Raw genomic sequence first — 27,210 nt, 5'->3', positions numbered from 1 at the left:
CTCGTACCAGGGCGGCACCGACTGCCGGAGACAAATTCCGTGTGTTGTTACATACTTGGCCATTAAAGCTGATTCTGATACAACAAACTACAAGGAGATATAATGCATGATTTTCACAATTTAAACGTTCCCTGTCTGCAACATGCAATTTTCAAAATAATCCAAAGATGAAGAATTGTCACTTAGTTTTACACTCACATGCAGTTGGCATTTTTAATCTTTCATTGTTTAACATGAAGCCTTTTTGATTTTACTTGCCTTAAACCCAAACAGTGAATATAATAAGGCGTGACACCCCGTACAAATTTTGATTTAAAAAAAAAAAAAAAAAAAAAAAAAACAACTTTCGTCACCATTAGTGACCTATTACCTATAAAACTCAATGGGGAGAAAAAAAATGATTTCAAGAGAGGTGGTAAAAATAGTTGTGCGCACAACCTTACGAATTGAGTTGCATGGGTTATATACTGTCGGTCTTAATTTATTCTTTGTTGCACAGGAGGAGCTGTGTCAAATGAAGGTCAAATAGTTCAGGTGTGTCACAGTCTGATCCTTTCCGCTCTGGAAGAACTTGACATACACGCGGTGCACATTTTTCCACAGCAGCGTTTGTTAAAAGCTACTCCATTTGTCCACCCTTCTGTTGTGACTCACGTCTTTTCCATCCTGTTGCCCTCCCTCAATTAAAAAAAAAAAAAAAAAAGAAAGAAAGCAGCATCCAATCTTTTTAACCTTTACCTTGACTGAGCAGTTTCCACCAAAACACAAAAACACTGCTGCTGCTCGAACTCCTATTTTAGTCAAATCCTCCCTTTCTTCCACTCTTTTTAAAGGTAAGCCTGTTCTTTTTTTTCCTCATAAGATGACAAAGCCTGTGTTTGGAGGGGGGCATGGGGGAAATATTTCGTCAATATCACAGTGACCTGAGATTTACCCATAAGAAAAATTAATGGACGAAAAAAGTTTGTGGAGTTTTATTAAAAAAATGAAGCTGCGCTTCTGCCAGCTTAAGTATGATGTATATGAACATTGGTTTACATTACAGAATTGTCCCGAGACATATGCAATTTTTCCACAAATAGTTGTAGATGTCTTGGATATGCCAAGTCGCTCTATAACACTTCTGTGACATGAGTTTGTCAAAAATATCGCAAGGACCACGAGAGCATAGCATCTTACACCCCATTTATTTGCTTTGCTGACATTTGCCTGTTGGAAACGGGGCAGTCTTATCTAATGCAAATGAGTCACTGTTCACTCCCCTTCCTGTACTATTAGAACAACTCAGAGTAAGGGTTTAATTGCCATGAAAAAAAGGGGTACATGCAGGGGTTTCAATGAAATGAGGATTTTTAATGTTTAATCCAATTTGTAACTCCTGCACCGCTGTCAGCATTGCGTAACCCAAAGCGCGGCAAAGCTAGGGGATTTCTGGGTTGCTCAAGCGAGAGCCTGAGATTGAAGGGAAAGACATCCAGTAAAAGTGGTCATAGTATGATGTGTCAGTTACTGGAAGTCTACAATAACATGTTCCATGTAGTTTGGTTGAGTTACTTGAATGTCAGAAATGGATAAATGTTCCTTTGTATGTCCCCATTAAAAGTTGTCCTCGTTACTCTTGCAGTCTCGAAGCCGTTTGAGGCTCATCAGAACCTCCTCGATGGGTCGCCTACCCAGCTGCTTGCCGCCTCGACTCCGAACACTCACCGTGTGGCTCTCACGTTCCTGATCGCCCACCACTGGAAGCAAGATATATACCCCCCCCCCCCAAAAAAAAAAAAAGAAAGAAAAAGAAAGAAAGAAAGAAATAAAGAAAAAAGTTGAGCTTGTAAATCATATGTAGTAAAGGCCATGCTACCAGTGGTCTTTACCCAGAATGTAGTTGTACTGTGCCAGCTGAGCAGAGCGGATCCTCTTACTTAAGGTGGCCTTGGTGTCTTCATTCAAGTCCACCATGAAGCCAGCTTCATGAAACTGCTGAACCACCTTAAGGACAACACAGACATTGCATTTTTGTCTCTCCCCCCCACCCCCACTCTCCACCCCAAGATAGCAAGTGAGAGAACAGAAATTTGTAACTGACCTGTTCCGCGGCTGGCTGACAGCTGATCGTAACAGGGATGACAATTACCTGAGCTGGAGACAACCATAGTGGCCTTTGGAAGGAAAGGAATAAATAATTAAAATGGTGAATTTCCATGAAACAACTGAGCCGGACTCAATTTATTCTCACCATTTCCCTCCAAAGTTTTCAGCCAAAATGGCAATCATTCTCTCCAGTGATCCCAGCACTGCACGGTGGATCATCACAGGGCGTTGCAACTGGCCATCTCGCCTGTGATACACAGGAAGAGGAAGATGGGTCATGTGACAGTGGACAAATGTGGACCAGAGCTCCGCAACCCTTCTTTGTACCATCCATAACAACACTTCACATGGTGAAGCACTGTTAAGGTATCACAACTTGATTAGAACACGAGAAAGTTCACAAGCTCAAGTCGTACAATTTGGAATTCAGCAAAAATTTGAGGAAAAATATCTCGTCACATAAAATGGCAGAGAGTGGAGTGCCATTAGGTTGAGCTTTTTCTTTGGCTTTCTTGATACTACTGAAGAAAATGTGCTCAGCGATGCCTCAGAAGTCGTGTTACATTTTATATGGATTACCAAATCTGGATTTTTGGGGCCATTTACCCATCCCTGAGTTAAAAAAAAAAATTACAAGATGGATCAATGTGTATTTTAAAATAACCTGTTCATTTACTGTATAAACGTATATACTTAACTGTTCTCAAAAATATATTGAGAATAAATAGTGCATCTTTGTTCATCTATTTATGTAAGTGAGGCAAGGTAACAGGCAAATCAATGATCTATTTGATGAGAGGAGTACATAATGTAATACTTTTCTGACATTTTTTGTCTATGGGTGTGCCGAGAGATTTTTCAATTTTAAAATATTTTCCTTGGTTCCATAAAAGTTGGAAATCACTGCTCTACTCAGGTCATGTATTGTAATCAGTCAGATTAAAAACCAACATTACATGACAAATAATAGGCGCTAACTCACTGTAAATAAATTAATTTCCCCACAATGAAACTTTGGCGCATGATTCAACAGAACGGCAGAATGAGTATGTACAACAATGAGGGTTAGCACTAGCTTGCTTGGCTACATGACGTTTAGTTGCCTGCGTGTAAGACGCATCGTATTAAAAGTACGCGAACATACCTCAAGCAAGCCTTAAACGAACATCTTCTCCTCTCCTGAGCACCAGTGACCACAAACACATGTCCCCCCATTTTCTTGTCACAATACAGTCGGGCGAAAGCCACTCGAGTTGTGATCGCCACATTAACGAGTGTATCCGGTTGCATTTGAGTGGATAAGCTCAATGATCGTAAAAAAAATGGGATGCAGTGATATCGGAATAGAAGATTTTAATGGAGCAGTCTGACATTGCACAATTGTGAAAGAGCAAATGTGTCTTGGAATGTGATCCAGGCATTACGTGTTGTCTGTCTCAGACGCTGTGGCTCTCCCGATCTACCGACATTTTTTAAGTAACTTTTGGGTGTCCGATATTTACAGTTCTAACTCAAAAGACATGTGACAGAGCTAAAAACACAAAAATTGTATTCAGATATAAAAATATACAAAGCCGATCAGCATAAAGTGGTAATTAATGGCTGATTTAAAAAAAAAAAAAACAGATTTAAGTCTTAATATTTTATTTATCTTTTTAAACTATAACTACATTATCATGGGGGGTTGGTTGTCCCAGGGGCTCAGAGATGGTGAGTGACTGGGAAGAATGTGTTTGTCTGGTTTCTTAAGCACTTATAGTTGCTTTCTAAGTATGAAAGGTGCTATAGAACTCAAGGTTTAATTCATTGAATGGGGCCAGTGATTTTGTTCATTGATGTTCTACAGGCTCATAAGTTTGCTCGATTGACCAAGTGCAATACCAGAAAGTGGTATGCACTCACAGTAGAGCTCAAGTGACAATAAGATAATAAGATGCAGTAATTGCATCCCCTTTAAAGATTTACACAGTAGTGCTCAACAACGTTTTTTTTTTTTACAGTTAAAATATTAAACTGCCTGTACAGCACAATTACCCAAGGTTTCATGATAAGAGGGTGATCCTGAAAATTATTTACATTATATCCTTTCGCAAATTGATGCAAATTTGTATTTGACCCCAGAGATTCCACAGTAAATGATTTATCAGTTCCATCAGCGGAGTAAACTATATGACAGAAATCATCACTTACGCCACATACTGAAGATTAAATCTGATTGGCAGCTGAAAGTCCAACTGGATGGTTGCGCACTGGTGCTGTCGGCCAATAGCATCTCTGATCTGGATGTCAATCTGCAATGTCACAAGAAAGGGCGGTTTAGTATTTGAACTAGTCTCACAGGTGCGAGGCAAATTCCATTTTGTGAGATGACGTGCTCATAAAATGAGTCTCTGCGAAAGAGCTCCAGATGTTGCCAATTGCCACAAATATGCATGAGCTGGATGTGGTGAGAGCAATGTTTGTTTTCATGGTGCATATTTGTGATGTTGAAGCGCACCTTACATGAACCACCTCAACTATATGCATGCAACTAATCTTAAAACCCTCACGAACGTGTCTAACTTGTAGCGTGATTAAGAACCACATGAAAATAACACTCAAATGAAATATGCAAATAGACTTATTCACATTGCTACACTGCATTCACTCATTACAACGCGTTTCAATCTATGCAGCCTCGTTGTTACACAGACTTTCTTTGGGGGGGGTGCGCGTTTAATTTATTAAACTGTAGCAGTTTTTTTTTTTTTTAACAGCGTATGAATGTGCGTTGTGTTCTGCGTCCTGGTTTGTTAAGGGAAAACCAACAGCGTTTTGGGTCCCAAATGACTAAGGGACTGGAGACTATTGTCAATCTGTCCTGTAATGTACGGAATACATCCAGTTTGCGTAATTTACATAATTGTTTGATGCTAATACTGTGGCTCTTTAGTGGTGTATGTTTAAAAGTTTTCTCCCAGATAATCTCAAGATGTCGCTGACTGATGAAGACCGGGAAGAGATGACAACGCGAGTAGGTGAGGACGAGGGAGAAGAGGACACAAGGATTGAGAAAGATGAGGATGAACTAAAGGGCTGCATTGATATCACTACAGCTCTCCTGTGCAATCCATGTGCTCAGTTTTGAAAATGTGCGGCAGTTCTTCAAGTCAGAAGTGTCACCACGGCTGATAATGTCTAGCATGCCACAGGGTTTGGTTTCCCTCAGCACATTTTGGTCATTTGGTCAAAATGGTTTTTACTTTCTTTTCCCTTTAATAAGGAACAAAGCAACAACAATGCAGAAGACAAATGAACCTAAATGAACAGATGATACGATATCCTGCAAAATCGATCAAGGCGGCGGCGACGATGTAGGTGGAATGTGAATAAGTCATCTTTAAAAAAAACGGGCCAATCACAAGAGATGAGCTCTACGGCACGGCAGGCTACACACAAGCAGAGGTGCTGTGCGGGGCAATGCGTAGGTCATATGTTCCCGTGTGGGCGTTGTCGGCCGTGCGACCACAGGAGTATGAAACGGTCGTAACACTTGAGAACAATGAACTTCACCGAGCTGCACGAGAATGGGACCCTTTGATGTTTCGTTCATTACAGTTCTCAAACATCATCGTGGCATGTTTGTACAGAAGTCCTTAAGTTACAACGCACTCGACCTACGGCATTTCGACTTTACGATGCCTGTGACTCGCCCGTCATTGTGTCCACACCACCATAGTGTTCCTGCTTAACTAGTGGAAACTTATTGTCTGTGCCGGCAGTATCTTTGCCCTTTTCACTCTCATTTTTTACACATTATGCCCCCAAAGAAAAAAGCTGGGTCTTTTAGCAATACTGTTCCAGCCAAAAGAAAAGCAATTACCATTGAAATGAAGTTTAACATCATAAAAAGATTGGAGAAAGGAAAGAAGAAGAAATGCCAAACACCAGTAAAGAGTCATTGAATCGGTTTACTGTGGCGACCACCATTAAAGCCTATATTTTAGCGCACATGAAGGATTTTGGCCAGATGAGGGATACAGTGATGATGAACCATCTTATTTTTTGTGAAAAAAAAAAAAAAAAAAAAAAAAAAAACAACAACATTCTTCGACTCTTGCCGAGATAGGAAGGCTACTTGTGTTGTGGATAGAGGATTAGAATCAACATAGGCTTTATATTACCCCAGTGCTCATTCAAGAAAAGGCACGGCCTATTTTCCAAACTTTGAAAGAGCAGAAAGGCAAAGACCCTGAGAAAAAGCATTTTACCGCTATAGCAAGGGCTACCTGCACATGCTTGCTTAGAAATACCTCTCACAGTCTCCCCTCCTTCTTCATGCACGTCACAGCAGTAATGTAAATACAGCGTCATTTTTTTCTTTGAATGTATTTAATTTTTTTTTTTTTTTATACAAAGTATTTCAACATAAATTTTGACTTTAACGGTGAAATCAAACTGACGTGGAAATTCAGGTTGCATCACCAGTGTAGGAACGGAAGTCGAATCAAGGACTTCCTGGAATAGAATATTCTTCCCCAGAAGAAAAAAATAATTGCGCCAACAACGACCGACAACTCTGTTCTTCACTCACAAAAACACACCGGCACCAAGGGCTTCAGCGGAAAAAGACGCTACAGCTGATCTGTTCCTCTTCAGAGGAACTGTAAAATATGCGTGAATGGCTATTAATAATTTGTTGTGTCTAACCTCATAGATTGATCATTAAAATTTAACTTGTTACTTCTAAAAGCTAGCAATTTTTCTTTTTAAAAAAAAAAATGTTTACACCTGGTCCGGGATAAAGTGGGAAAAAATGGTGGAGGGACATTTATATATTTATTTCTCTAATAAATGTTTTGGCCTGAAACAGGTTTTGATCTTTGGTTTCATTCTAGAATACAGTAGTAAAAAAGCTACAAAGGTTAGAAGTTCGAGTTTAAACAAAAGAAATGAGAAAATAATGTTAAAATGTTAATGTGAAATGTTTATAAAGTATGTGGTAAAGGGTTTCACAGCCTTAAACCAAATGGGGGAAAAAAAAACACACTGTAAATGGATAAAAGGAAAAAAAAAAAAAGAGACCCTTTGCTGATTTCACTTAACACTGGTATTTTTGGGAATGTAACCCCTGGTGTTAAATGAGGGAACAGTGTATTCTTGATTGATGGCCTTAAAATAAGGCCTCACTCACCTTTGGCCCATAGAAGGCTCCATCTCCTGGATTCAACTCCCACCGCTCGCCAAACTGCTGCAGGCTCCGCTCCAACTCCTGCACACACAAATAAAAACCGTGGCGGAAGCCTATAACTCAGGCCCATTTTGATCCTGACGTTCCCCCTGTGAGGGTGTCTGCACATTTAATCACGCTCATTTTAAGATGAACATCTACACAGCAGCTTGATAAGGCAGCTCTCTACAAAGTGACTGTTTAAAGTGGAGCGTGCTTGTTTTGTTGTTGTAGCTGTGACTTCTTGTAAACACAATTATACACAATTTCTTTGAGTTTGTTCAGACCTGCTCGGCATGGTCCCACTGCTCTGGCTCCCCGAGGCAGGGAGTGGGACGTGTGGACAGAAGGCAATGGAAGGAAAACCCAAACACTTGATAAACGCGCCTCACGAAATCCAAACAAGCCACAATCTCATCTTCCAGCTGTGAGGGATGAAAACAAAAACACACGAAAGCAAAAGGAGGACACCATGTCAACAACGGACATGCACATTCGGAAGGTCAAATTTCACATGGGTACGATGCCCAGGGGCTGCAGACATTAAAATGGTATTTGAGAGGGTAACGTGGTGATGCGACTCATCATGAGATCTTTCAGGCTCAACATGAGACCAACACAGGGAGGTTGGGCAGACTTGCACCTCCATGGGAACTTTGTGGGGGATCAGAATTACACACAGTGTGCGGCACACGTTTCGATGTTAAGATTGGATCAGGACAAAGCGCCTCATGCATGAAGCTGGAATGTCTCTGGAATTATTAGTGTGACCTATCTTATTGTCATATGGTCCCACGTGTCCTATTTACAGGTTGTATAAGAATACACAATTCTGTGTGTTACATAAAATGCAGTAAATTTGTCTCATCAAATGTGATGATGACCATATTCAGATGTGTGATTTGATTGAATGAAAAAAAGAAAATAGCTGGGGGTCAGGGTGCTGCAAGCATGGTCAAGGGATGATCATCAATTTTAACATGCAAGTTTTATAAATAGTATTATGAATGAAATATATTAAGAACATCTATGAATAAATGCTCTTCTGTTTTCAAAATGTACACAATATGATTGTTCATTATTTAGGCGCATACCTTTACCCCATTAAATGTCAAATACAAATTCAACTAAGTAAACTACAAAATTGAATTCAATTTTGCATCATGGCATGCAAGCATGCTTTCATAGCGTGTATTTCGTATCCATTCAAAAACGTTTTTCATTTCTTGTTTTTGTAAATGATTGAAACGCATGAATTTTACAACAATTATTAAAGTCAAGTAAATAATACAAACATTTTTACAAGTAATTGTTTCTGACCTCTCAACCTTGTAATTGACTACCCTGTCTGCAACTGAGATTGGTTGTTGGCTTTGGGTTGACATCCGAATGTATCAGCTATGGAAAAGTTTGTTTTCGTTGCTTCCAGTTGTTTGACGTGTTGTGTTGACGTTTCGCGTGAACTTCAAATGCTTTGAAACCTCTTGATTCATAGTCAATAGTATCCTGACCACATGTGCACAATGCTTTACCAGGTCAATCGATTTTACGAATGAAGTCGCTTAACAGAGTGGCAACTTCCTTCTTTCCAACTGTATCAACGATTTCTCCTTCCATCCAATCCCATCGGAACTTATTTTTCACCTATCAATTTCTTTCACTCGAGAGGCATCTTTCCTCTTGAACACCGCCATCGTGTTGACTTGAAAATGGCCCCATGAACCGCCTCATATACAACAAGCATTTTCATTGGTCAGGAGGAACACATTCGACCAATCAACTGACGCGTACCTAATCTTGCACCTCGCTTCCAAAAATCAAACCGGAAAATGAACGAGTGTGGATTCTGGCACGGGTTACGGTCAGAATATTGCAGAAATACTAATAATATTTTTATTAACCAATGCAATTAAAAAAGACGTAATTCCGCCTATGAATGGGAAAATCACGTCTGCATATTAGGGATGGACATTTCACTAAATGGAGAAAATGAGTGAATTGTTTTTTAATTATTTGAATGGCTAGGACCATGTTTTTCTGAACAGTCACTAATTTTCAACCAATGATGATACATTACAAACAGATTTATTTAAAAACTTCAGTTTCCATTAAGAATCACTATTTTCTGTAGCACACTATACTAAAAAAAAAAAAGATTTCAAATGTTTGTGCATGCACAAAAATTTATTTTTCTTACAAATTGAGTTATAGACCATTGGGTCTCTTTAATGAACCATGCATTGAAGTAACACTGTAATACTATAATCCATTTGTTCTTTCCCCCCTAGGCTAGAATTCAGTATTACAACACTACTACATAGGGGGCCGTTTTGCATGTGATGTTTCTCCAACATTCTAAATCCTGATGTGAATGATATTCGGGTATTGGATATTTGATTATATGGGAAAATGTATTTCAATATTTCCATTGACAATTCAACCAATTATATTTGTTTAATTTACATAATTTGGGCTTTCATTTAAAAAAACAAATTCAAAAAATGAATATCGTGAAGAAATCATTTAAATGTAATTTTCCAGGAAAAAATATATAGGGTCACATTAAATCAACAAAAACACGGTACTTTCTAAACTATGTTATTCTTCAGGAAAAGCTCATCCATGCTTTTATCTCAAGTAGACTTGACGTCTGTAATGGTTTTCTGACTGGACTCCCCAAAAAAAAAAAAAAAAAAAAAAAAAAAGAGTATTAAACAGCTGCAGCTCATTCACAATGCTGCAGCTTGCAATCTGAACAAAACAAAGCGGTCAGAGCATTGAACTCCAATCCGAAAGTCCTCGCACTGGCTTCCAGTCAGCTTTAGAACAGATTTTAAAGTTCTGCTACTGGTCTAGAACTCACTAAATGATTTAGGTCCTGAATACATTAAAGAAATGCTTACGGAATACAAACCCAGTAGAGCTCTGAGATCGACTGAGACAGGTCAAATAGTGGAGTGCAGAGTCCAAAGCAAACATGGTGAAGCAGCATTTAGCTATTATGCTGCACACCAATGGAATAAGTTACAAACAGGGGTGAGTTGAGCCCCAAGTGGGAATGTTTTTAAATCCAGGTTGAAAACTCTTCTTTTTCCCTCATGCTTTTTAGAATATATCCACTTTTTGACCATATTACTTGCACTGTATGTGGTTTTAATTGTCTTTTTGTTTTAATATTTTGACATTCATTGTTTTTAATGCCATTTTGAAAGTTTTATTACTTTCAAATGCCTTCAATCATGTAAAGCACTTTTGAGTTACCTTGTGTATGAAATGCGCTATACAAAAAAATTTGCTTTGCTTTGCTTCAGACTTGATTGGGAGTCCTTTTGCTTGAATCACTGCCTGTATCTCACTAATGGCCAACAACCCATTCCTTCTTCTCTGTGGCCCAGTTGAGACACTTCCTACATTGAGCTCAGGCTCAGTGGCTTGATCCGAGGAAGCAGACTGTTGCAGCCCATCTCCCAGAGACATCTGAATGTGGTGGTGTGTGAAGCTGACTCTCGCGTCATACTACATTTTCTGGAGCTCTGCCTGATTCTTTAATCTTCTCTGTTAATCTGTCCAAGACCATTGAAATCTCATTTGCTGGTGCATCTTCTAGTGCCATATTTTGTCCTTCCACTTTCCATTGGTATGCTTGGACACAGCACTCTCTAAAGCCATGCTCTGGACCCAGGATGCCCAAAGTGGTGATCGTGATCAACCATTCGACCCCCGAGGCACTTTTGGTCAATGGCATGAACGCATGCCCAACAAAAAAAAGACATCAGCCTGTACTCACTTCATTCAGGTGTGGTCAATACGTCGATCACATGTGTCAATTGATTGACAGTCAGTTTGGGCAATCCTAGTCCCTTCTGACGTGTTATCACACATGTGCACATAAAGGCGCATTCAAGCAAGCTGGCCTCCTATTTATTTACCCTGTCTCTTGCTTTCTCCACGACAATCGTAGCAATGAGTCACCTAGCAGGGCAGCTGCATTTGAATGAAGAGTACAATTCTCCTGGCTGTTGTGGTTGATTTGTTTAATAAGAGATTTTTTATCAATTTCCCCTGGTCATGTCTGATAAACAGTACTGCATAGCTTTATTAGCTTTCTAGTGTGTTGAAAGTGTTCCTACATTTCCTAAAATTTGGGTTTTGGTCCAGGCTGGAAACAATTCATGTTTACCTTATTTTCTTATGTTAAAATTCAATTCAATATATGAACATTTATTTAAAAAAAATAATAATTCAACATCATGAAATTTGGAAATTGGGGGTCCACTGTACTTTTAAGGGTAAACTTGAGTCTATGGGTACCTGGTCAGGTGTGCAGAAGATATGAGCGTCGTCCTGGCAGAACCTGCGGACACGGGTGAGACCTCCCAGAGCGCCGGAGAGCTCATTGCGATGCAGCGCCCCGAAGTCAGCCCAGCGTAGAGGAAGCTCTCGCCACGAGCGGACACGCTGCTCGAACATCAGGCTGCAAGACAGGAAAATTCAAGACCCACAGAGCAGTAATAGTGTGCATATATGTGTGGATGTGTACCAGTGTGCAGGGCAGTTCATGGGCTTGAGTGCGTAGGTCTGAGAGCCTTCCAAGTTCACTGTGAACATGTTGTCACTGTAGTGCTCCCAATGGCCCGAACGCTCCCACAATGAAACGTTGTACAGTGTCGGGGTGATGACCTCTGTGAATCCTCTCCGCCGATACTCACTCTGTATGAGGTTCAAAGAGGGAGGAAGGATAAGCGTATGTCACAAGGAGTGTAAGGAGCTGCTTTGACTGTCACAAAACACCAATAAATTGAGACTAACATGGGCAATATCTGGTACCTGATGGAGAACCGTAATACCCTCAGGGACATGTTGTTAAAAAGGTTTTTGAGATGTTTGCACCAGTGGAATATAACAGCATGTAGCACAAGAATTTCGAGTAGGGCTGTAACAATCAAATCTGTTTATAATTATTTTATAGCCATTTCATCAAGTAATTGCCACCTCCATTGACCCCCGCCCCTCAATTTTTGTTATCTTTTACTCCTAACATGTATTTTAATTTAATTTATGAGCGGGGTTATATCCTTAAAACTGTACGTTGATACTGAGCGTACGGCATGAACGGTGTACGGAATTGGAAAAAACAAAATCAGCTTTTGCTAAACGGTAAGCATTCACAATGAGCACCAGCGGGTTACCGCTTAGCATTTTAAGTGAAAAAGAATACTATCATTCAGCTCACTCATACATCACATGTACATTACACCTTTAATAACGTCTTTAAAAATAATTAAATCAGAAACGCTTCTCTGTCATTTTTGCCAAAAATTATCAGTGGCCCAAAACTGCATCCATCTGCAATAAATGAAACATCAGTTCCGGCTGTGGAAACATGATTCTGGATTGATTTTTTTTTTCTTTTTTTTTGGTCCCCAGAGCTCAGAGGCAGAAATTCTGTGGAGACCTATTTTTTTTTAAGTGACCGTACCAGAGTTATTCGATTATTTTTCACAGCCCTAATTTTTAGTGAACATCACTTCAAATAAACGCTTTAAAGAACTCACCTTGATGAAGTCAGTGAGGGTGTTGTACACGTGGGCTCCTTTAGGCAGGAAGAAGCAGCTTCCTGGACTGACATCATTGAAGAAGAACAGCTCTTGGTCCTTTAAAAAGATTGAGTGTTCCAACACATAACCAAACAATCTAATTAAAAACATTTTCTTCCCTTTTAAGCATTCTTTTATAGTTGATCAAGAGCCAAAAGTATAGTTAATTAGAAGTTTGAGCTGTAGCATTTTTAACACAAACAGGAGTTCCTCAATACAGTATTTGATTTTTCTAATCAGTGAAGATGAAAATCGTGTATAACAGTGTAAGTCACCATGATGACATTGTCTCAAAATGTTCACAAGAGCCCAATCAGATCACTTGACAGTCATCATCTGACAGTTACGCTTTTGACAGTTAAAAATGCTTAATCATTACTGAAAACATTACCTGTACAGGGTGATGTAGGTGACAAAGGTGGTCACACTATGGTGACAGTTCGACCATGGAACATTCCTTGCAATTGTGTCATTTTAGTTTTCATTGATTGTTTGTGATTGGCTAGCAACTAGTTTTGGTTGTACCTTACCTCTTGCACAAAGTTAGCTGAGATGGGCTCTACCTCACCTATGACCCTACCCTTGCGCATAGTGCAAGTGCATTTAAATGTATTGTGTTGGGCATTTGAGGCTCCAGTGATATGCTGTGATCCATTATCATCTAGTCAGGTATTCTTTTAACGTTTTTGCTTGGACACAACATCTCAAGTGGTATTACTGTGCCGATGCGTCTGTGGTCCCTCCTGTGGGCCTCCTCCTGCTCCCTGTCCCACTCCTCCTTATCCTTCTCTCTGAGAAAGGCCACCCCAGAGAGACGCATCAAACCGGGACACTCACTCTGATCGGCCAGGGTCAGAGTTGAGAGCTGGGGAGTGACAGATCAGATGGCGCGTTAACATTGACGTCAACGTAATTAGGGAATAAAGGAGCGCAATTCAGGTGAAAGAGGAAGGGTGAAGCGATACAAGTCACAGAACTTCTGATGGATGGCAGCGTGTGTGTGGTTCTAAGAGCCAAGGACAGGAAACTGGCCTCTGACAAAACTACATCCTGCGGCACCCATGGAATCGCTGTCTGCCCAGCGACGGGTCAGTATGGAAAACCAGCTCCCTCATGGCTCAATAACCACAAGGAACATTCCATTCACAGAGCACCATTAAGCCCTCTACATGTATGATGACAAAATAAACATTTTTTCAGATTAGCAAGGCTCAACACTTATACTTGGTGTGTCAAAAAAAATTGTAAATCTTAAGTCTGACTGGCATCATTGAACTAAGGTCAGTACATTGTGCTGTGAAAAAGTCAAAGTTTTGCATATCTATCGCACAAAAAGGTTTCAAATTGTCAAACCAATTTTAATATCACTCAGATAAAACCCAAGGAAATACAAAATACAGTTTACAAATGACAATGCAATTTATTAAGGCACCCCCCCACCCAAAAAAAACAACAAAAAAAACCTTGCTCGCTAATCACCCCCCTCAATCAAATGACGGGTTGTGCCTCCCTTGGTTCTCTGACAGATTATTTTAAAGTGATTTCTTGATTCAACAGTATGGTGGGAATCAGGTTTGGGTGTGGCTTGTGAAATCGAACTCACCTTTTCCCAAATTTGTGGTTACTCACAGTGACTGTGATTTTTAAGTGGGAGGGGGATTACTTTTTCACAGAGGGTCAAAAAGGTATAGATTCTTTGTTTTTTTTTTTTGGTGCCTGAATTGAATTGTCATTCGAAAACTGCAATTTGTATTTCCTTGGGTTGGCTCTGGGCAATATTAAAATTGGTTTGACCATTTGAACCCTGTGGGTGTGATAAGATGTGTTTAAAAAAAAAAAAAGAAAGAAAATTAGAAGGGAGCAAATACTTTTTTTTCCACAGCAATGTGCAACATATATGAAATGCAAGACGATAATGCTCTGCTGTGATTGACAATGTGAAAGAGGTTTCAATTTAACAATACTGAATTATGAATATTATCTTGCTAATTACAAACAAGATAAATGTCCATATATACCTCACTGGCTCATACAGAGACATTTAGCTACATTGAAGGCTGAAAATATTGGAAAAATGACACAAAGCATATTGTGCAAACAATACACACTGTCCAATCAAATTTGATCATTAGTATCTTTGAAAAGGGTTTATTTTCAATACAACCCTTATGTCCTTAATTAGCAGATAAAGCAAATGAAGTGGCTGATGGATAAAGACCAAACATACTTTGTGGTATTTAAGTGGGAGTTTGACCACAATTTAATTCTTGTGAGACCACCAACAAGCTGCTGGTGGAACAGCGGGCAGTCAAAAGTAGGACCCTGATAGTTTGGTCTAAGACAAAAATGAGTGGGTTGCAGGGGATTTTTTTTTTATTATTCTAAAAGGAAAATATGATTGCCTTTTAGTGTGAGTGCTCTAGAAACCAATTGAGTTCACTTAATAATTTGATAATTACCTCAATAGCAAAAATGGCAGACAATAGGGTATCATAACACTGTTCACTGATGGGAAGGAAAAAAAAAACATACTCGGAGCATCTTGAACACCCTGAGGAGGCCAGTGTGGTGGAGAAGGGGGCCATTACATAGTGCTATGCTGTCTCCACACCTGAGTCACATAAAATGATAGTAAGATTTTTTTGGGTGTGTGTTTCAAGGACACATTAAGGGTCTGTTTGAGCGTACATGTGTGTAAACATGCCTGTATACTGTAGCAGTGGGGCCATTCATCTGCTCCTGTACAAGTCGTAATCTGAGCTGGTCATCCTGAAACAAATCACAAATGGTCACGGGTGAAAAGAGGCAAGAAGGCAAGAGATAAAAACGAACTAATAAAAAAAGCAAACGCTGTCACCCCAACTGAACACAAGTCCAATGACAGACCCCATTTTATTAAAGAATAACTTAAGTGAAGAACCTAACAATTGTTTACACAAAAAAGAAATCAAGGGTGAGGGGGTGGCGGGGAAGAGAAAGTATGGTATACTACTACTTGGCACGTCTAACTAACAGCCAAACAGCCCTGGTTGAATCTCAGCTGAGGGCCTCCTCCGCATCCATGTTAGGTTCACTGACAACTAATTGTCCATAGCTGTGAATGTGCATGTAAATAGTTTTTTGCCAAAATGTGCCATGTGTATGGATGGCTGGCGACCAGACCAGATTGCAACATGACTGCCACCCAAACTCTGGCAGGATAGGCTCCAATGAGGACAAGTGCGACAAAAAACGGATGCATGGACAATGACAAGTGATACATAAGTGTTTTTTATCCTAAAACAAAATGCAGTTCCATTTGAGGGTAATATATTTACTCCTTTGTTTGAAAATGGGCATTTTGGAAATATTAATGATATATAGTGCTTGTATTTTACAGGTTATTCACATAAAATGGTGTTTAAAATTAAAAAGTATAACAGAAAAAGCAAGAGCCAAGTCAGACGGGAGAACAAACGTGGACCGAACTGAACAGTGGACCGACCACATCATAGTAAATTTGAACAATTTGAATTGGATCTCCCTGAAGAGCTGGATGAAGTGGCTGGGGAAAGGGAAGTCTGGGCTTCCCTGAATGAATGAATAATTGTCATTAAGGACGCTTTTTCCACATAGCTCAAGATGATCCTTTATCTTGTGTTGGAAAAATAGGCAATGAGAGGATTTTTGTGTTTTGGTCGGCAAAGTTGTATTGGGTAGCGAGGGAACTCAACTGGCTCTGCAGTTAACCACTTAATATCTGTGTGCACACTAGTGTCAAGGAGATGAGAGAATTTCAGGTACTTTATTTCCAGACGCTAAAATAAATGAATGAATGAATAAATAAATTATATATATATATATATATATATATATATATATATATATATATATATATATATATGGAGCTATCCATTTGAGGACTGTATTGATTTTCCTTTGGAGGAGGATGAACCGCTGACGAAATGCAGCATACGAGTGTCACTAACCTGGAAGAGCTCACTGATCTCTTGTGCGTCAAGCTCCAGCCTGGTCAGAGGCAACTTGAGGGCAGAAGCAGCTTTACACCTTTCCTCCACATCACTCAAAGACACAGCGGCACTGTTGGTGAGGAAAGGACACAGGTGGAACATCAAAAGACAGACATTTGACAGATGGAGGGTGAATGAAGAAGAAGCACTCCTATTTCAAGAAGAGGGGGGGGGGGAGTAGGTCAGGAGCTCTGTATGCGTAATGTCAAAGATAACACTTTCTCTGAGGGAGGGAGATTCGTCATCTCCGTGAGGGATTTATTAAAGTGAAAGAAGATGCCATCTCAGAAAAAAAAGTTGTCCATCAAAGCTGACTTTAGATGCCCGTACTTCAACCAGTACTTTTCTTGCTCTATGTAAGTGATCTGCCACACCAATGCAAAAATACTCATACAAATGTAAATGATGCAGTAGTATATACTAGTCCAAAACTGCACATAAGGCTACTTGCTGTTTCATGCTAGCACAGTACCATCCAGAAATCTCTTTACTCATTTGGATGCCTGCCACTAAATTGAATGCACCGCACCCTCCATGCTCGGCACAGAGTGTTGGTATCTCCTAAATTCATTTATGAGGTTGAATCAAGGAGGAAGACACAACCTCTGGTGCTCATTTGAGAACCACACCAACATTTTGTATGTGCATTCCTGACCTTACCACCAATTTAGCAGTGAAAAGCAGAAATACAACACAGATTGAATTTTGTGTCAGAGACGTTGGAAAGCCAGTCACCTGACTGTATAAGACCTTACAGTTCAAAGTGCATATTAGAAGAAATGACAATCATGAGGTCAAAGGAACTGCCTGAAGAGCTCAGAGACAGAATTGTGTCAAGGCAAAGATCTGGCCATGGTTACAAAATTTCTGTTGCACTGCAGTCAGGGCTTTATGGCAGAAAGGCCTGATGGAAGCCTCTCCTCATTGCAAGAGACATGAAAGTCTGCATGGAGTTTGCGTAGGGAAAAAAAAAAAATCATTGAAGGACTCCAAGATGGTGAGTTTTTTTGTCTGATGAGACCAAGATAGAACTTTTTTGGCCTTATTTCGTAAGCGGCATGTGTAAAGAAAACCAGGCACTGCTCATCACCTGTCCAATACAGATACACTCCCAACAGTGAAGAATGCTGGTGGCAGAATCATGCTATGGGAGTGTTTTTCTGCTGCAGGAATAGGACGACTGGTTGCAATCAAAGGAAGGATAAATGTGGCCAGATACAAGTATATCCCAAATGAAAGGCTCCTCCAGTGTATTCAGGAACTCCGACTGGGCTGAAGTTTCCCCTTCCAAAAAGACAATCACAGCTAAAATACTGAAGGAGCTGCTTCAAAACAACTCTGTGGCTTTTGTTAAATAGCCCAGCCAGAGCCCTAATTTAAATCCAATTGAACCTTCTCTGGGAAGACCCGAAAATGGCTGTCCACCAATGTTACACAACCAACCTGAGAGAACTGGAGAGGATTTGCAAGAAGGAATGGCAGAGTATCCCCTAATCTCGGTGTGAAAAACCTGTTGGATCATTCCCAAAAAAGACTCATGGCTGTATTAACTCAAAAGAGTGCTTTTAATAAATATTGTGCAAAGGGTTTGAATACTAATGGCTGTGTGATATTTCATTTTTTCTTTTAAAACATTTGCAAAAATGTCATTTTTTCCTCCATCCCAGTCAATATTGGGGGCTGTGTGTACATTAAAGAGGAGAAAAATGAACTTGGATGAAATTAGCAGATCACTGCAATATAAAGTGGAAATTTATTTGAATACTTTCAGTACCCACTGTATATATTCACATGTACCATAGAAAAATGTTTAATGCATGATTTACCTTAAGCCATATTTTAAACAGTAACCATTACTGTTTAAAAGTTGTAATGATTGTTCACACCACATTTGAGTCTCCTTTTTGTTGCAATGTATGATGTAGGTAAGATTAGACGATGTACATTTGAGGAAAAATCTGTTTTTATTTTTTCTAAATCTTTCGGTTGAAATGTTTTACTGTTCATTTGAGAGGCCATTGTCTCACCTGTTCTCCAGCAAATGGTCACAGTAAAGGCCAAACTCAGATGCTCCTTCACGACACACCCGGGCACCAAACTCCCTCTCCAACACTCCACTCAACACACATGCCCCAGTCCGCCATACTACCTAAATAACGCAAGGCATAATATAGGGTGTAATTATTCATTGAACAGACACCGCAAAAAGATACAGAGGCTGAAATAAATATTTCGCACGTCATAATTTCTCTCACTAAATATATATTTGCAAAGGTGGTTTTGATATGAAATTTTCAGATATTGGGGAACCCAAGGAATCCATAAAAAAAAATTAAATCTGATGAATTGAAGTTGTTTGTAATAAACGTGAAATTACAAGGAAAAAGTATTGAACACATGAAGAAAAGGTGTACAAAAAAATACATTGAAAGCCAAGACAATACCTAACATCTATTAATAATCAGACAGCAATCCAGCCCCTTGTCAGTGCAAATGAATATCAGATGGTTTGGTCCTAATTGATGGCCTACAAAATGGTGCCATGGCGTGAGTCGAGATGCATCTCATAATAGGACAGAAACAAAGAACAAGACCATCGCAAAATAACCATTTTTTTTTCTCTCATAAATTAGATATACCTATGATGAATATTACAAGCATTTTACATATTTTTAAAGTGGGAGAACCTGCACAATTGATGGTTGACGAAATACTTTGCCCCACTGTACTTCTGTTCCTGAGGACCTTAACTAGTTTCATTGATTTCAGTTGATATATTTGATATAAATAACATAGCACATCCACAACAAGTCATGCAGTAGGGACAACAGTTAAAAAAAAAAAAAAAGTACATATAGCCACACTGAACTGAATCAGAATCAGCTTTAATGGCAATGTAAAGAACACAAGGAATTTATAATTTTTTTTCTTGATATCCTGCACTGAACTTGGGTGTACACACTTAAATTCTTGCGTATCATAAATATGCGCAGAAAAGTAAAATGTGCAAATTACCTGTCTTCCCTCAAGTGAGTCAAATCCAATAAATTGTAGGTGACAATCAGCCTCTAGGGGACGCCCAAGATCCCATAGTTCCCCATTCACTTTGCTCACTATTGCTCCTTTCTCACTGTGAGGAAAAACTACCAGTAGATCAACAAAGTGCAAATAAATAGTAAGTGCGAATTCCTGTTCTCTTTGAGCATTTACCGAATACTCTGTGCGACAGAGAGCGGCGTTGTGACCCCGGATGTTCCCTTCACAAGCTGGCCTTGACCTACGTGGATGCTGAGGTGCTTTTCGGAAGCCTCAACTATCTTCTTTTTGTCCTTTATCTCCCTGAGAGACTCAAATATTTGCACTCGCTCTGGTACCGCTGGGCACACCTAAAGACAGAAATATACAGATTTTAAAATTAGGGTTTGAAATTTCAAAAAAATCAGTGAGAACACAGTTTAAAAGGTTTATCTGTCCTGATACTTAACTCCTGTGGAAGTGTCCATAAAACCCTTGTAAATCAAGTGTGTTTATCGTCCATTATATTCTGCACTAGTATAAGAGAACATAAAAAAATGCAATAGCTTCCAGGACAACAATGCGCCACAACAGCATTAAAAACACTTTCGTACATAGACTTTGCCTAGTAAAACATTAGCTAAAATAAAGATTGAGACTAATGTGTAATAATCCAACAGCCTGTTTAATATAAATATTACTGGACTTAATAGCTAGTTTGTAATTTCATAATTGTTAATGTATTACATCTGTTCTTTTTTTGTTACTGTTCTAGACCTGTCCATTAAAGAAAATGGTTGCAATGTTCAATATTCTGCACGAGCATAATAGAAGACGAAAAAAAATCTCTGAAAAAAAAGTGTGCAACAGCAATCGATCTTAAGTACTGTAACAAGTTTTGAAGTAAACTAATTTAACCTCATAAATAAATATGGCTTTCAAATACAGTATACTTTGACAGAAATTAGTTATCTGTGGCGATTTTTTTTTTTTAAGTTTACCCCTGTAAAGTTACCACGGAATTATATAAGTTTGGCTAAATCAGACATTTCTATAGATCAAGATTGTTGCACTGGTGTTAAAACGAGAAAGTGCGGCTTTATTAACTCAAGGGTCCTGATCGAGCAGAATCAATACAAGTATGTAACTGATTATATTCATCCACTTGAGGTCTGTTTTGGAGATAGTCGAAATTTTCTTTGCGATTTAAAAAAAAAAAAACAATAATAGACAAAGTTGACCAGGTGTCAGTGCCATGATGCTGCATGTGTGCAAGTGTTTGCCTCACTCTTAAAAGTTCATTTTGACTAAAGTATGTGCTAGCTGCTAAATCAAGCGAAGACGCAATGAAAATAACTGAAAATGCAATTTTGGCTCTGAAGGTCATTTTGACGACTGCTACGAATCTGGAAAGTCGTTCGTAAACCCCGGCTGCTCGACTAGTACTTCCTCACACAGAATGACATCACAGTCCGACTTGCATGCTAACGTTAGCCTTTCGTGCTAACAACAGCGAAATACATCACTTCCGCACCTTGCTGTACCTCCTGAACGCGGGAGCAGTCGAATGACGGACCACCAGCCGAAAGAGCTGCGTCACCGACATCTCCAACACAATTGCCCGTATAAACATTCACGTCATGTCCTCCTAGTACAGCCACCACCAATTTTTACTGTACGCACGCGGCCATGATACCGGAACAAGACGTTGACGTCACGGCGTGCGCGTTCACGAGAGGATGCGTACTCCATACAGAACTTCCAGCACCAACGACTGTCAACTGGCGGATTTACGACGCCACGCTGAAAATAAAATAAACTAAAATGAATAAAATTAAACTTAATGTTTTAAACGTGAGGAGTGAGATTTGCTCTGTTTGTGCAGAGAACACGGAAACATTCCTGTCATGATAGATATTTTTTTCCTAAATGATTCCAAGATTTCCCAACCCTCATTACATGCAGAAGCGCAAATAAGTTTTACACACACCACGGAAAATTTAAATCATGCATCAAGTGCTCACATTTCCCCCGTTTATAGAGAACCCGATTCTTACAAAATAATCATGGCAGAAGGCAATTCAAACTAATAAATGTTCCAAATGCCCGGGGAATTAATCAACTACGTATTACTGTATTATTAAAAGGAACATAATAGTGCCCAATTTTGGACACACGGGGGGGCTAAAGCAGTTTCCAGGCCTCGTCCGCGGTTAGTGACGTTATGCCAACAAGATGGGTTTTCACTATGGCAACGGTAGCCTGAAGCTTCATCACAGCGTATGCGCTCAAAAGTAAATATACATATAGATTAAACACACACACACACACCACACACACACACACACACACACACACACACACACACACACACACACACACACACACACACACACTGCGATATTTTGAATACATTTAGCATGTAACAAGAAACGTTTGTGGAGAAAAAAAGGGACCTACTTTAAATTAGAATGCAAAACAAACCCCACCACCAACACCCAAAAAATAATATAAAATAACCAACAATGTATCGAAAAGGCAATGTTGAATATGAGTGGGTGAGTTTTTGTCATCACAGCCGACAAAGCAAGAAAATGTTTTGAACTGGTACTCCAGTGGACATTTATGGACTAATATATGGTTGACAATACAATAACACTTTTTTTATTGTTATTATAGTTCCCGTGTTTGGCGCATATACTAGTCATAATTGTTTGAAATGTGCTTTGTAACATACATGCGTTGAGCTTTTGAAATTTACTACAACAAAATTATGTAACATTAAAGTCGTAATAATTGGTGGTGGAAATAACCATTCTATGATACGGAATGTATGTGAAAAATTACACTATAAATCATAAAACAATGGGAAACATATATGCTGGCACCACGAGAAATGACTGGACACTCCAACACTGGTGATAAAGCATCATTGATGAAAACACCTCTTCCCCCAATCCCACAAACCAGACACTTTTTTTTTTGTTTTTTTAAGGAGGGGTGGGGGATGGATGGGGGCAAGTCATGTGGCAAGGTGAGAGGTGGTTATTTACAGTGTAGAAAACCAATTATGTTGAGCTTGAATGTAACACTACATCAGCTGGAAAATAAAGATATTTGGCATCTGCTCTTACACAAGTGAGACATACCAAATTTATGCATAGTGGGCGGGACGTTTTTTTTTTTTTTTTTTTTTTTTTTTTTTTTACACTCCACCGCTGGTATTGGGGTTTATATTTGGGCCGGATGCCTCCAATTCTATGTTGAGCATATTCAACAAACAGATATCCTAAAAAGGAATTAAAAAAAAAAAAAAACTTCCCCAAACATGAAAAAAAACATTGGGTGATCACAGTATACTGTAACACCAGTTACCACCATCTCCCTATTAAACAAGAAACAATATTCAACGTTTACAAATCTAACTCAATTTCCAAGGTCATTTATATGCTAAAGTGCTCCTATTTCAGTTAGCAGGAGCTCAAATAGGTTCAGTTAACTCTTGGTCGACTGTGAACAATAGCTTGTGTGCTATAGAGCTGCTGTTTTGGTTAGCAAGAGTTCAAATGGGCTCATCAGATCACTCTTTAACAGTCATACATGAACAATGTCTAGGATGCCACCGCTTTTTCAATTTTCTGATGGGGAAAGCGAGATATCTATTTGAGAGAGGCATTTATTAAGATGAAGTGGATGATGTTCTGGCAATCATTCGAGGACGACCACTGTTTGAGGAAATACAGGTGCATTTGTTTCATTTCTATGATGGGAGAACCCCGAGATTAGCATGTTGAGTACGTTGGGCACATCACACTCAATTGGATGAAAGTAATGTGAGGCTTTGATAGCAGAGCCACCCATTATGCATCTGTCACACTGCTAATGTAAATGTGAAGACGGCAGCTTTCGGGGGGCCTCAAATTTTGCAGAGGGAGAAACGGTTGATGCATTTTTTGCTGCCATATTCTCACCGTACCATCAACGTGAACAAAATTGCAAGCACATGGGCTCTCAGAAGCAGAAGACAAAGACAGAGAAGCAGAGAGGGCACTCTTACTACTCAAGTATTAAAATAAACGGCACACGGGATAATCCTTGGTGCAGTTGTGTTTCATCATATACTGTGATGACACCACACATTCACGTTTATCAATGAACTATGCAGGCCATGAATTGAAATAAAACTGAAAATAGTGGCAACTACATAAGAAAAAGATGTGGACATTAACTACAAAGCGCTATTTATTCAAGAACCAATACAATAATCCCCCGCGCCCCACTTAAAATGAAACTCTGGATTTTATTCAACTCAGGACATGCAGGAACTTCATAAAGTATTCGCAGCACCCTATAAACGCTCTCCATCCTCGATATTTGATTGAAGTGTAGCCTGGCAAACATGTACGTGGAAATTAAAAGTTAGGGATGAGCATCTGACTAGATTTACTGTATTATGGGGGAAAATGTTGAGAATTTCAACAGGATGTAAAAAAAAAAAAAAAAAAATCTCGAGTTATATAGGGAATTATTTGGAGTCACAGCGTGGATGTAGCTCAACTTCCCATCACATTGTTCTTTAGACAAAACTAGGACTAGTATGCCCATCCCTAATTAAATTTTAACTCTCCTCTTTTTTCCCCCCCATGTGCTAGGTTGAAAAGAACAAAAATGAACAAATGAAACAAATTGAGGTAAATGAGCGTTTCCAAAGCCTTGATCACAGTAACGACAGGCTCCAGCAGTGAGCATCATTTTACAAGCTTTTGAAAAAAAAAAAAAAAAAAGAAAAAAAAAAGGGGGGGGTAGAAGCAGTCAGTCAGTCGTTTATATTTACAAGCTTAGAATTACAGTTGGGAGGGACAGGCGAGAAGAGAAAATTCCTAGTACGAGATGACAAGGGTTATTTACATCAGGAAATTCTGCAAACCACTTCAAACACCGTTGTAGGACAGTGCACACATTCATGCATTCAGGGAGGAAAAGGAACTTTGGAACAAGTCGTGTTTCATGGCTTCCTATCATTCTACATTTTCTTTAGGTAGTCAGTATTAAATGTATGACAACTGTAAGAAACTCAAATAGGATGTGTAAGCTTAGGCTGATCTAAACTCTCCTAAATGTGTTGAGAATGCCAAACTGACTGAAGATAAGCTTATACAACACTGTGGGCTAAATATTCTATGGAGGTTTTAATGGACTATTTACACACAAGTGTTATGATGAAGAAGTGGGCAAATATATCTAGGTTCATACCATCAAGGCAAACACACTGTGGTGGGTTTAGGCTAGCACTGTGGCTTGCACTCCCTCTCTCAGCACATCACAGATGACCACTTCAGTAGCGTGGTGGGGGTTGGAAGGGTCTCTTCTGCCCAGGGAAGGGGCCACCTGCAAAGGGAGGGCCAGGACGTTTGTTGCCACGAAACCTCCCACCACCTTGGTGATCTGGGCTAAAGTGTCGCGAGTGGTGGCCTCGCTGGTTGCCAAAGAGCAAGGGGGGTCTTTGAGTAGGAAGTGCCAGGAGGGGGACAGGGCTGGGAGGTTGGCTGCGGGGTTGACTGGGAGGACTCACGAGATTCTGCCCAGCAGGCGCAGCGGTTTGAGTGAGGGCACGAGCTGGTGCGCCGTCCATTGCGGGGGAATTGGGTGTCGAAGGAGACGTCGGTGGAGGGTGCAAACTTGGGGACTCCTTTACTCGGCCAAGTAGGGGTGGAGGCACACCAGGAGCACCTGGGCGGTGGATCGGGGGTGTATTGTGGGCAGGAAAAGGCTCTTTGACTGTGCCGGGACGGGGCAGCTGGGGAGGATCACCTAATAATGACATGAGTGGACGAGGAGAGGAACCGTTGCCCCTGGGACCTCCTCGTTCCGCACTGTCATGTCTGCCCGGGGGAGGACCAGCTTGCATCCGGTCGACTGGTACTAGAAGTCCACCTACCATGACAGGTGGGGGTAAAGATGGAGAAAGCGTGGGTGACATGGGAGGCGGGGGAGGTCGAGGGATGGTAGGAGGAGAGCCAAAAAAATGGGGTGAGGGAGGAGGCGGGAGTAGGAGGTGAGAAGGGGGAGGAGTTTGGAGACTCTCCGTATGGTAAAGCATTTGGAAAGGTATTTGAGGAGGTGGCGGAGGAGGCACCGGGTGAGGGAGTGTGGGAGGGGGAGGAGGGTGAGCAAGGAGATGATGCGGGGGAGGAACGGTGGGCGGCATATCCCCACTGCCTCCCTGGCCAATGCTAAGAGGAGGGGGCATGGGATGAGGTGGGTTAGAATGAGCTTCCATGTATTCTTCCTCTTCGTACCACATTGACACCCCTGGCCGACCGCCAGTTCCTCCTCCTCGTCGAGAGTCTCGGCCAATCACACGGATGCTCTCGACCGTCTTGATTCGCTCTCCTGCGAGGGGCTGGTTAGAATAACCCAGAGTCTCAATTGGTGCACCCTCAGTACAGGGTGAAACAAGGGTTTCAATACGATGGTACCCACCACTGTCCTTAGCATCCCTACCTGGGGACTGTAGAGCTTTAAGTTTGTCCTCTCTTTTCCCACTCAGACCTTCTTCAGATCCTGTGCTTGCTTTTCGGGAGCCAGAGGAGAGCCGATGCTCTCCCTTTGCACTGGCATTTCCTCCTGGCATGACACCCTGACTGTGTTGTGGATCTTTCTTAGCTTTCATTAGCTCACTAGTGGAAGCAGAGATCACCTGCTTCCTTGAACTCTTGGCTTCATCGGTCCTTTTCGCACCTCCATATCGAGAAGACGTGAATTCACTGTCATTTCCCGACGGAGTGATCACAGCGTCCCAAGGCTCGCTGCGATACGCTGTGGGTGAAAGGTTGTTGCCAGCAGAGGATCCTAAAGACTCAGGTAAACTCCCAGGCGTGTCCATGATCTCGTCTTGGGTGGGGGTACCGACAGCCTCATCTCGCACTGGGGTCCCATCAATGCCATCTGGGCTGGCATCACCTAGGGCGAGGCTAAAACCTGGATTACCTTGCAAGAAACTGTTGATTTTGGATTCAAGGCTTGGGGGGGAGACAGTGGAGGAGACACGGGGAGGAGGGGGTGGGGGAGGCGGGGAGAGCTGACGGTCCCTCTCCCAGACTCTGTTCCTGTTGGGTGTTTCTCGCTTGAGACTGTTTGCCACAGTGGATTTAGCTTTTGGGGTTTTTACTGCTGCTGATGACGATGCTGCTGCTGCTGCTTCTGGGGAAGCTCGAGTGTTTTGAGTGGAGTTTGTCACAGTGTGCAGGAGAGAGGACAATGCTGCAAGATGATGAGAAAAGAGAATTAA

At 40.6% G+C, this 27,210-nt stretch overlaps 2 protein-coding genes across 5 annotated transcripts in view; both read right to left on the bottom strand.

The window, feature by feature from the left end:
* Positions 1-959: 959 nt before the first annotated feature.
* tars2 (threonyl-tRNA synthetase 2, mitochondrial) lies at positions 960-25,307 on the bottom strand. 3 transcript variants are annotated; one of them, XM_061819238.1, is made up of 18 exons: positions 25,173-25,307; positions 20,115-20,290; positions 19,920-20,034; positions 18,932-19,053; positions 16,863-16,974; positions 15,599-15,663; positions 15,427-15,505; positions 13,613-13,759; positions 12,853-12,951; positions 11,838-12,007; positions 11,609-11,771; positions 7,585-7,722; positions 7,262-7,339; positions 4,279-4,379; positions 2,234-2,335; positions 2,084-2,156; positions 1,872-1,986; positions 960-1,739 (listed from the first exon to the last, which is right to left on the bottom strand). In XM_061819238.1, the coding sequence occupies exons 1-18, from the start codon at positions 25,173-25,175 to the stop codon at positions 1,597-1,599; spliced, it is 2,001 nt and encodes a 666-aa protein (XP_061675222.1). In that variant the 5' UTR covers positions 25,176-25,307; the 3' UTR covers positions 960-1,596. The 3 variants fall into 3 exon arrangements, with proteins under 3 accessions (XP_061675222.1, XP_061675221.1, XP_061675223.1); XM_061819237.1 differs by lacking the exon at positions 25,173-25,307 and adding an exon at positions 21,454-21,658; XM_061819239.1 differs by lacking the exons at positions 7,585-7,722; positions 25,173-25,307 and adding an exon at positions 21,454-21,659.
* Positions 25,255-27,210, bottom strand: part of rprd2b (regulation of nuclear pre-mRNA domain containing 2b) — a 34,431-nt gene continuing 32,475 nt past the window's right edge. For both annotated transcript variants that reach the window (XM_061819235.1, XM_061819236.1), the window contains exon 10: positions 25,255-27,182. In XM_061819235.1, coding sequence (XP_061675219.1) covers positions 25,255-27,182 — 1,928 coding nt within the window. The remainder of the gene's footprint in view (positions 27,183-27,210) is intronic.

This window comes from Syngnathoides biaculeatus, chromosome 5 (genome assembly GCF_019802595.1).
Source record: "Syngnathoides biaculeatus isolate LvHL_M chromosome 5, ASM1980259v1, whole genome shotgun sequence".
NCBI classification, from domain to species: Eukaryota; Metazoa; Chordata; class Actinopteri; order Syngnathiformes; family Syngnathidae; genus Syngnathoides; species Syngnathoides biaculeatus.
Note: the sequence above shows the minus strand (reverse complement) of the source record. Positions and strands in the feature narration are given on the sequence as shown.